Source organism: Onychostruthus taczanowskii, unplaced genomic scaffold (genome assembly GCF_017590055.1).
Source record: "Onychostruthus taczanowskii isolate IOZ18803 unplaced genomic scaffold, ASM1759005v1 scaffold55, whole genome shotgun sequence".
In the NCBI taxonomy this organism is placed as follows: domain Eukaryota; kingdom Metazoa; phylum Chordata; class Aves; order Passeriformes; family Passeridae; genus Onychostruthus; species Onychostruthus taczanowskii.
The window spans coordinates 4,863,943-4,874,235 of NW_024503124.1; the positions used below are offsets into that span (position 1 = coordinate 4,863,943).

At 50.8% G+C, this 10,293-nt stretch overlaps 1 protein-coding gene across 4 annotated transcripts; it reads right to left on the reverse strand.

Annotated features, from left to right (window-relative positions):
• Positions 1-101: 101 nt before the first annotated feature.
• Positions 102-8,634, reverse strand: LOC121342612 (GDNF-inducible zinc finger protein 1-like). 4 transcript variants are annotated; one of them, XM_041417159.1, is made up of 8 exons: positions 8,473-8,634; positions 8,053-8,240; positions 5,680-6,591; positions 4,242-5,096; positions 3,312-3,406; positions 2,601-2,768; positions 1,709-1,866; positions 102-672 (listed from the first exon to the last, which is right to left on the reverse strand). In XM_041417159.1, exons 3-8 carry the CDS (start codon positions 6,588-6,590, stop codon positions 430-432), a joined length of 2,430 nt encoding a protein of 809 aa, XP_041273093.1. In that variant the 5' UTR covers position 6,591; positions 8,053-8,240; positions 8,473-8,634; the 3' UTR covers positions 102-429. The 4 variants fall into 4 exon arrangements, with proteins under 4 accessions (XP_041273093.1, XP_041273092.1, XP_041273095.1 ...); XM_041417158.1 differs by having other exon boundaries at positions 8,326-8,634; XM_041417161.1 differs by lacking the exon at positions 1,709-1,866 and having other exon boundaries at positions 567-672; positions 8,326-8,634.
• Between the last annotated feature and the right edge of the window lie 1,659 nt (positions 8,635-10,293).

The following is a 10,293-nucleotide window of genomic DNA, read 5'->3' on the forward strand; positions in this document are numbered from 1 at the left end:
GCGAGGCGCGCCGTCTGTTGCTAGGCAACGCGGCCTACCGCGCCCCCGGCTTTGGCATTCCCAAATCCCGGCGTTTTCCCCTGGGAAATCCGGGCGAATGAAGGAGGGACGGGCTGGGCGGCACTGGCAGCTTTATTAAAGGAGGAATTGGTGATTTACAGCGGCGGCACCGCGCTGTGTTTATATAAACATACACCCCGCCCTGCCCGTTCCCAATGGGATGCTCCCACAGCTTTGGGAAAAACAAACCTCTGGACAGATGCAAACATTTCAGTGGAATAAACACCCACATGAGGAATTACCCCTTTGGCACCTGCAATGCAGCTCCCGAGGCAGCTGCAGTGACCATTGGGAATGACTCCCTGCATTCCAAAGGATAACTCCCACCATTCTGCCTCCAACCGCCCGTTTTTGGGTCTAAACCTGACTTTATAAGTACAAAAGGGAGGGGTCAGTGTCCCCGGTGTCCCCAAGCCCAGGTGTCTCGTGTGCTGCTGCTGCTTTAGCACTTCCTGGTTTATAAAGTTTCCCGTGGTCAACTGTCCCAATTTCCAGCACGGGATCCCCTCCCGGATGCGCTTCCGCTAAAGTCTCTATTTTGGACCAATTGTGGTCTTTTTTTTGTGTGAGGTCGATCAAGAAGCTTCTCCAGTGAGCATTCCGGTCATGGATCTGGGAAAAAAGAGGGAGTGGGACAGGAAAACAGTTAGATCTGCCAAATGTTTTACTTCATCCACAGCTACATCCAACAATTTTGGGATAACTCCATGATCCTGCGCTCCAAGTCTCAACTCAAACACAAACAAGGCTCTTTTGCCAAATCCGTGCTGAATTTCTGGCTCTGCTGCCATGGAATGCATCCAAAATCAGCTGGAATTTCAGCACACAGGCACAATATTGACTTGGAGCTGGAAGGGAACCTCCTGTTCTGTCTGCGCTGTCACTTCCAGGACCTGGAGGTCGCTGGGAAGAGCTGAGCTCAGCGTTTTCCAGCTGGGAATGTGTAAATTTCTGTTAACGTGCTGCACGAGGCTGGATAAACCATGGTGTTACGAGGCTGGAATGAGGGCTAAAGCATTGGAGACTCTGCATTAATCCATAAAAAATCTAAAATCCCGAGTCTTTCCCCAAACATTTGCACGGAATCTTTTAGAGGAAAAGATCTTGGAGATGACGACCATCGGGAAGTGCTGTATCCAGCCACTTGCAGGGATGGTGACCATCGGGAAGTGCTGTATCCAGCCACTTGCAGGGATGGTGACCATGGGAAGTGCTGTATCCAGCCACTTGCAGGGATGGTGACCATCGGGAAGTGGTGTATCCAGCCACTTCCAGGGATGGTAACCATCGGGGAGTGCTGTATCCAGTCACTTCCAGGGATGGTGACCATCGGGAAGTGGTGTATCCAGCCACTTCCAGGGATGGTAACCATCGGGGAGTGCTGTATCCAGCCACTTCCAGGGATGGTGACCCTTCCCCTAGGGCCGGGAGATGACAGGACTGGCAGCCAGCACCGGGAGCTGCCGTGCCGTCGGAGCAAAACCCCGCAAAGCTCAGGAAGAGATTTTAAGATGGCGTCTCACCGCCCTGCCCTGAAACTCATCCCTAGCACAGCCCCTCTGGAGGGCTGGAAATTCCCGCTGCCAGGGTGACTCTGGCGGCCTGGAGGTGGCCCTGAGGATGGGGACGATCCCGGGGGATGCCCTACCGCCGCGTGCCGGCGCAGGGTGGACATGTCGGTGAAGGCCCTCTCGCAGGCCCGGCACTTGTAGGGCTTCTCGCCGGTGTGGATGCGCTGGTGCCGCCGCAGAGCTCCCTGCTGCGTGAAGGCCTTCCCACACTGCTCGCAGAAATAAGGACGTGTCTCTGGGAATAACAGCGCCAGCAAACACGGGGTTAGGGGCACTCAGGAGAGAGCAGCCGGCTCTTGCCTGGAAGTGTCCAAGGATGGAAGGGGCTTGGAGCAACCTGGGAAAGTGGAGGGTGTCCATGGCAGGGGGGGAATGAGATGACCCCTAAGGTCCCTTCCAATCCCCACCATTCCATGATAAATTATTTCCCAATACCTGTAGCCAAGGCTACACCACCCTCTACTCCAAATTCCTTCAGCTGCACAATCCAGGCTCAGTTTTCTAGGACGCCCCCATGAGCCACAGTCAGGATGAGCTCTGCTTTCCAACGGAATGTCCATCCTTGGAGGTGTCCAAGGAATGCCTGGACACGGCACTCATTTCCCAATACCTGTAGTCAAGGCTACAGCCATCCTCTACTCTAAATTCCTTCAGCTGCACAATCCAGGCCTCAGTTTTCTAGGATACCACGCAACGCCCCCATGAGCCATGGTCAGGAGGAGCTCTGCTTCCCAACGGAATGTCCATCCTTGGAGGTGTCCAAGGAATGCCTGGACACGGCACACAGTGCTCTGAGCTGGTGACAAAGTGGGGATTGGGCACAGCTTGGACTCAATGACCTTGGAGCTCTTTTCCAACCTCAATGATTCTGGGATCCCCTAATTCAGCAATGGGATGGAATTGGAATGTCCCCATTCACACTGGGAGGTACCACAAAGCCACCATTCCTTTTTCCAGCCTTGGAATTACCTGCATGGACGTTGCTGTGCTGGGCCAGGGAGGCTCTGAGTCCGAAGGCTTTCCCACAAACCTCACACCTGTAGGGTTTGGCTCCCAGGTGACAGCGCTTGTGGCACTTCAGGTACTCGTTGGTGGCAAAGTGCTTCCCGCACACGTCACACCTGAAGAGCCGCTCTCCTGAGGGAACAGAAACCGGATGTCGGGAATTCTCCCAGGGGAATTTTGTCCTTCAGAGTCAGTCTACAAATCACAGAACCCAGGCTGGAAAAGACCTCCAAGGTCACTGAATCCAACATGCGCCCAATCCCCACCTTGGCAACCAGTGCCACATCCAGCTGTCCCCTGAACACATCCAGGCACGGGGACTCCATCCCATTCCAATGCCTGATAACCCTTTCCATGAAGGAATTCTTCCTGATATCCAACCTGAACCTCCCCTGGCACCACTTGAGGACATTCCTCTCATCCTATCACTTATTCCTTTGGAGCACAGCCCAAATTCCCCCTGGCTCCTGTCAGGGAATTGTGGAAAGCAACAAAGTCCCTCCGGAGTCTCCTTTTTTCCAGGTTAAAAGTCCTTCTATCCCTATGAATTCCTTCCTGGTACTTGGATACTCTTCCATTAATTACAAAAAAAAATTTTAAAAGGGCATTTATTTCATATCTCAGCAATAAAACAGGAAAGGCATGGGAAAACCACCTGGAATATTTAATTCCCACCTGTGTGTGTCCTTTTGTGGCCGGTGAGTTTTCCTTTGTCGGCAAAGGAAGCGCCGCAGTCCTCACAAATGTAGGGCTTCTCCCCAGTGTGGGATCTAATGGAGAGAAAACACCAAAGATTAGTAATTAATAAGGTCTTGATCCCTAAAATAATGGATTTGAAACAATGTTTGGGTTTTAAATGTAGTAGGAAAAGGAAATTCTGCTCCCTCAGAAAACTGAGTGTTTCCAGGTACAGGCGCTACACTCCAGGTGTAAAACTCCCATTTAAAATTTACATTTTCCTCACTTTCAGGCCCTGAAAAATCCATCTTTTTTTCCCAGACACCTCAGAGCATGGGAAAGGAGAAAAAAGGGAAAATAACAGAAAATTACAGAGAATCACAAAAATCTGAGCGTAATGTTTGGTCTTAACTTATTCCAACCCGAACAGGACGATGTCCAAAATCATTCCTGATTTTGAGCTGTCAGGACAAAGGATTATCATCAATCTTGCTCTGGAGAAAGATGGGAAATTCCATGGGATGATTCACCCTCTCCTGGGAGAAGGCACATCCACACAGACATCACCAGGGAGCAACTCATCCCGTCAAGCTCCAGCTGAGCGGCGCGGATTTGGAGCTGCACACGGAGATGAAATCCCATGGCAATTCCTTGCTCTGAGAGCGAGGATGGCTCAGGATCTGTTTCTCCAGGATGCCTGACTCACTCTTCGTCACTGAGGGCCATCGTGGGATTTTATAGCCTGTCCCAAATGACGGATATTCCGTGCAAGTTTGGACAGGGTATCCATGTCGAAATCCCGACCCTGAGAAATGCAACACGGAGCCAAAGCCTTTGCGTAAGGGAATTAATCACGGATCCCACTGCACTCGATATCCTGGCGTTCCTGCTCTAAGGGACAAAGAACAGGCATGGCTGGAATCTGACCTGGTATGGATCTTGAGCTGGGAAGGCTGAGCAAACCTGGAGTGACACACGCCGCACTCATAGGGCTTCTCGCCGGTGTGCGTCCGCATGTGGAACACCAGCGCCGTGCGGGAGCTCAGGATCTTCCCGCACACGGAGCACAGCGGCCGCTTGGCCCTGCCCTCGTGCTTCCGCATGGAGTGAGTCCTCACATCCCGCTTCCTTTTGAAGGTGGCCTGGCAGAGGCTGCAGGAGAACCTCCTCTCCTCGCTGTGCACGCAGGCACGGTGCTCCTTCCAGCTGGTGTAGCTGGCGAAGGCCTTGCTGCACACCTCGCAGCGGTACACCTTGCCGGGCAGGCTCTGGTGCACATCCCGGCAGTGATCCACGTATTTTTTCCGGGAAACAAACTGCTCCTGGCACTTGTCGCAGTGGATCACGTAGATGGATTTCTTGTTGGCCACACTTTTACTGGCCTTCTTTAGCTTAAACCCCGGTTCAGGTTCTTTGCTTTCCTTCTCTGTTGAGGCGTCATCCTCCTCCTCCTCAGAACATTCCTCGTTGTCCCTGCTTCCTTCAACTTCCGAGTATCCTGTGTCATAGCCCCCCTGCTCCTCACCCTTCACACTCATTCCACCTTCATCTTCATTCCCTCCTTCAGCTTCCTGGGATTCCTCTTGCTCCTTGCTCCTTTCTGCTTCAGCAACAGATGAACTCCCGGCATCTCCCTCACACCCTGAGGTTTCCGGTGTCCCATCCCAAGTCTCTGCGTCGGGATCTCTGTCACAGCTTGTGGGGTTTGGGCCATGTGTGGGTGGAACCACCATCCAATAGACAGGCAGGAGTTTCCTCTCTTGCCCAGACTCATGGATTTTCCTGTTAAAAATGGAGAACAACTTCCATTAAGTTTAATTGAAACTTATTAATTGTTTAACTGTTCCAATTCAGGCCTTGGGGGAAGAGTCCTTTCCTTTGAATTGTTCCTTGCACAATTTAAGAAATTCCCAGCACGTTTGGAAAGCCTGAAAACAGGGAGATTTTAGGAAGAGGTGGACCAGATAATTAAAGAAAATTAAAATGCCTCAGTTCATTATGATCTGTATTTTTCACCTGACCAGGAATGGAGGATGGACTTTTCCTCCCAGGCCATGAAATTACAGATTTAAACCAAAGGAAATAGAGAATAAATGCCCAGATAAGAGACACAAAATTCCTACTTAAAACCCCAAATCTGAGGATTCAAGAGAAATCTGGTTGCACAAATCCCCCTTAATCCAATGGGAATTCCCTAAATTGCCCATCGAGGAGATCTCGTCATCTGCACTGCAAGGCCAAGTGAAAAATCCCTATTTCAACACGCCTCGAGTCAGATCCAAGGAATTCTGGACTAAGGCAGGGAGGACTCCAGGAATGATTGATCCCGGAATCCCAAGGAAGCGCATTCCCAGGAATGCCGTACCTGAGGTGGGAGGTGTAGGCAGCCCTGTGGGCGAAGCTGGCGGGGCAGCGCTGGCACCGGAAGGGCCCGTCCCCGGTGTGTGTCCGGATGTGCACGGCCAGGCCGCACTTGGAGCTGATGGCCTTGTCACAGTAGGGACACGCCTGGGATTCCTGCTTCCGCTCCTGCCCCCTGCGGAGGGAATGACCATCCGTGTTTTCCAGGCTGGTGATATCCACACCCAGTCTGGTCGGGGAATGTGGCTTGTTGCACTTGGGCAGCTTTGCCGGCCTGGATTTTGGGGCTGGAAAAGCTGTGGCCTCCTGCTCCAGGCCTTCTGCTTGGCTTTCAATGAGCTCATAGCCCGGCAGCAGCTCCTTATGTTTCTGCCTATCCCAAAGTTTCCTCTGCATGGGAATTGCCACGACCTGGGAAGAGTTCCTGGGGTTTTCCTCTTGCTGGATACAAGGCCACTGTGATCCCCTACTTTCACCCCTCTGCCCTTTCAGGTGGAGGCTCAAATCCAAGCCCTTCCTGCCCCCTGCCTTCACTTCCTCACAGATATCAAGCAAATCCTTGCATTCCAGCCTTTCCGCTATTTCCTTCATCCTCTGGAGTTTTCCCGCCTCGATCTCCACCTCTGCTGTGTACACAAACTCCAGGAAGGAGGTGAACTCCTCAGTGTAGATGTCCTGCAGAGTCACCGTGCACTTCTGGGCGTCCAGCATCTCCTGGTGCAGGAAAAGCCCCTTGAAGTAGTTGCTGGAAGCCGCCAGGACGGCTTTGTGAGCCAGGAATTCCTCCTGAATTCCCAGGTGCTGGGTGAGGACTGTCACGTCGCAGAGGTGCCCGAGCCGGTACAGGGAATGCAGAGCCCTCAGGAGGTTGGGAGCAGCAACCTTGGACTTCATCAGGATTTTCTTCTTCTCCATCCTGCCAGAAGAAACAGAAAAACGTTGGAATGATTTTTCCTATCTTTCCATTCAAGTATGGCAGGGAAAGCCCAGTGGAATTCCACGCCCTAATTCCTTGTTCACCCTTCACAGGTGGAGTTGTAGAACCACTGAGACTGGAAAAGACCTCTAGCCTTTGATGGAGCACCACCACCTGAACTAAACCATCTCCCAGGAGCAGGAAATTCAGGGAATATGGGCAAAAGAGTGTTTCCTAAATTCTACTGGAAAAGGATTGCTCACATCCAGATTCCTACTGGGTAATTCCCACAGCCAGCAGGGATCTCTGCAACGCTCCCAACCCAACACCTGCCAACTATTCCCACGTGGAAACACAACCCCAGCACACTGGAAGCAGTGCAGATCACGAGGTTCAGCTCCAAAATCCACAGGAGCTTCCAGCCCATCTGCTGCCTCCGTGTTTTCCAGCAGGAAATCCTGGTTTGTGTGCAGTGCTTACAGAAATCAATGAGAGCCACACGTGCTAATTTCCTGCTGCTCCTTTGCGAGATTCCCATCTGTGATAAGATCCCGATCCGAGCTCCCACGGGAGCTCCTCTAACACCAGGATCTGACACGGAGCCCGATGGGAGAGATAATTCCAAGATCATCTCCGAATTCAGTTGCTTCTGGATTAACCACCCCCCCCCAGCAACTGAAGTAGCCTTCCACAAATCCATCAATTCCCACCATTTTTTCCTTCAGAAAAAACCCCTGAGATTTGTATTTTCTCTTCCCATTTGGAAGCTGATCTTCAGTTCTCCAAAGTGCTGCTGAATCCTTACATCTCCAAAACACTCACTCCAAGGATTTAAACAAAAACCCCATTTCCTCCTCATTTCATGGGTTTGTTTGTAACTTCTTTCCAGGTTTTTCCCTGGCAGTTTGGGAATAAATATTTAAAAAATGTGCACATGTATGCACGGTTTGCAGATAGCATAATTAATCCAAGAGATTATTTGCAAAGACACTTTAATTGTATCAGAACTGATACAAAACTCAAACCCCATTTCAATTCAATTACGGAGTTCCTGATAAGGAACTGGAATCAGTGCAACTGGAACTCGTACAATTCCTTTAAAAAATAAAGCCCAACAGTGGCCTGAATCGCCAAGAAAATATTTGTATTTGTATATTTTTATAATCTCCATTCACCTGCTGGAAAAAATTCTATTTTATCCACCTGAAAATCCCCATTTATGCTCCAGAGCATCCCTATTCATCGTCCAGGATCAATCTCCATTTATTCTCCAGAAAAAAAAAAAAAAATTAAAATCTCAATTTGTGCACCAGAAAAACCTCCATTTATGCTCCAGAGAATTTCCATTCACCCTCCAGCAAACTGCTGGAGCAAATTCCTCTAAAAGTCCTGAAGTATGGGGTTTTTTGTTTGTTTTTTTTTGAAATACAGAGCACTCGGATGTCTCCCTAACCACGTTACCTTCGGGACACCCCTGGAAAGGCTCCTCCCCCGCCGAATCCAAGGCTGGCCCAGCACCGGCGCTCACCATCCTCTGGGAATGCCGCCGCTCCGTGCTGCTCCTCGTGCCACTGGCACAGCCGGGATCATCTTCTGCATTTTGAATGCAGCCACAAGATTTTTATCCGTGCGCAGATATCTGGGAAGCGCTGCCAGGAAAGCACAGACAGGGAATGTTTATCCCAGCGCTCGGCATAAGCTCGGCTCAGCGCTCCGGGACATGAGGGGGGTCACCTGTGCGCTTCCGGAGGCGGCAGCAGCCGGCATTCGCCTCTCGCCCGGCAGGAACAGCCCAGATCGCTGCCGCCGCTCCCGGGGGTGATTTCCCGGCGCTCCCGGGCTCCATCCCGAGGGTCCCTCCCGGCCCCGGCCCGCCCTTACCCCGCCGCCGTCCCCGCCGTGCCCGGCCCGAGAGCGCCATGGCGGCCGCGGCCTCAGCGCCTCAGCGCCGCCGCCATTTTGAGTGCGGGCAGGGCGTGCCCACAGGACCGGGAAAAAAACCTTTAAACCTTAAATCACCCGAATCCCCCACCCCCCAAAATAAACCCCGTTCCCAAAACGAACCGTTTTGTAAACAGTTTGTTTTCACGCTTTCAAAAAGCCGGGTTTTATGAGGTTAAATGAGCTAAGTGATGAGTGTCCTCAGTTTGCTGTGGTAGCTCCTCAGGCTCTCCCAGTGTGGATACTGGGATATCCGTCAGGATACTGGGACATCCACTGTGGATACTGGGAGATCAGTGCCAGAGTTAAGAGAGGTGTTTATATAAATCAGTATAAAGTTCTGAACTTTAGCGGGGTAAATCTGAAATTAGGAGAAACACAGCGTCTCCCTGTTTCTTCCCACTGGTGATCCCATATTCCTGTCTGTTATCACATAAAATAATTTCAAGGTGGGTTACCAAGAACTTCCAAATTTTTTTTTCTAAGATAAATTCCTCTTTTGAAGCATTTTTTCCCCCCACTTAAGTGCAGGTTTTAAATTCTTCACATTTTAACAGCTTGTAGAAATCTTGGATGACTGTAATTCCCTGAGGAAATGTAAAATAAATTCCTCCATAAAAAAATAAATCAGGAAAGGCAGACATCTGTGTTATCCGCGTTTTCAGTCCTGATTATTTTGTTTGTAGCCAGGGAATGTTTCTATTGTCCAGACACAGCTCTTGCAGCGGGAAAAATGAGCAGCAATATGAGTGATCCATGTTGAAAATGTCAGGATAATATTCCTGTATCTTTGCACGAGGGAATGGTGTTTGCTTTTCCTTTATCGGAAAACTGGCGTGCTCGGCAGCTCTCACCCAGAGGAGCTGGGAAGCTCCCGGCCAATTTAGTCTGAATTCCACAAGGATGGAGGGAATTTCTGGAGACACTGCTGGGCTGTATCCGTGTGTCCATCCCAGGAGGGATTATTCCCAAGGCTGGATTTTGTTCTGCTCTTTGCCACTAGTTTTGTTTGTCAGGAGATTCACTTGATTCTCCAAATGTTCCGTGCACTTGGATGTGCTTCAGGGGCTCTCCAGAACCCATGGAATTCTCTATATCTCTCCTGTGGGGAGAGAGAAGGAAGAGCATCATAGTTGCTATTTCCCAATCCCTAATTTTGGTATTTCAACAGGAGGGATGAAACATGTGGGAGGCAGCTGTGGGAGATGCCAGTCCCAGATGTCCTGTGGTGGGTGAAGAATTCCAGGCGCCGGGATGGCGAAATAAAACAACCTGTTGAGCCAAAACAACAAAATCCAGGAAAGAACTGGAGACTGGGAACTCAGATTCTATCTGAGCACTTCCCTTGGTTGGGAGTGGAGAGATACCTTGGGCTTTGATCGTGGTGACTAAAGCCATGAAAAGAGGGAAAACTGGGAGCTGGCTCTGCCAGTCAGGTTCTGCTCCTGATCCATTGGGTGTTTGTGGCTCGAGGTCAGCCAGGACATCTACAGCGATGGAAGTGTTCCCAAATCCCAGGTTCCTTCCCCCTGGAGCAGTGCAGGGGCATTGGCCATTTTGGCTCTTCTCAGCAAGGCTGGGGGACGTTCTGGAGCCCCCCAATGAAACATCCTCATGTGTTTTCCCTGGATGGATATCCCTTCCTTATGGCTCCACCAGAGGATGCTGCAGGCTTCGGAAAGAGCTGCCCAGACTGTAGCCCTGCTCATCCCTTTAATCCAGAGGAATCCGACCTTGGATATCAACCATGGCACTGCAGAT

Coding starts and splice junctions, on each gene's coding strand:
- LOC121342612 (XM_041417159.1), bottom strand. CDS start 6,590: ATGGAGAAGAAGAAAATCCTGATGAAGTCCAAGGTTGCTGCTCCCAAC. Junction 2,769..3,311: donor CCACAAAAGGACACACACAG/GTGGGAATTAAA, acceptor CTGTTCCCTCAG/GAGAGCGGCTCTTCAGGTGT. Junction 1,867..2,600: donor GCACAGCAACGTCCATGCAG/GTAATTCCAAGG, acceptor TGTTATTCCCAG/AGACACGTCCTTATTTCTGC.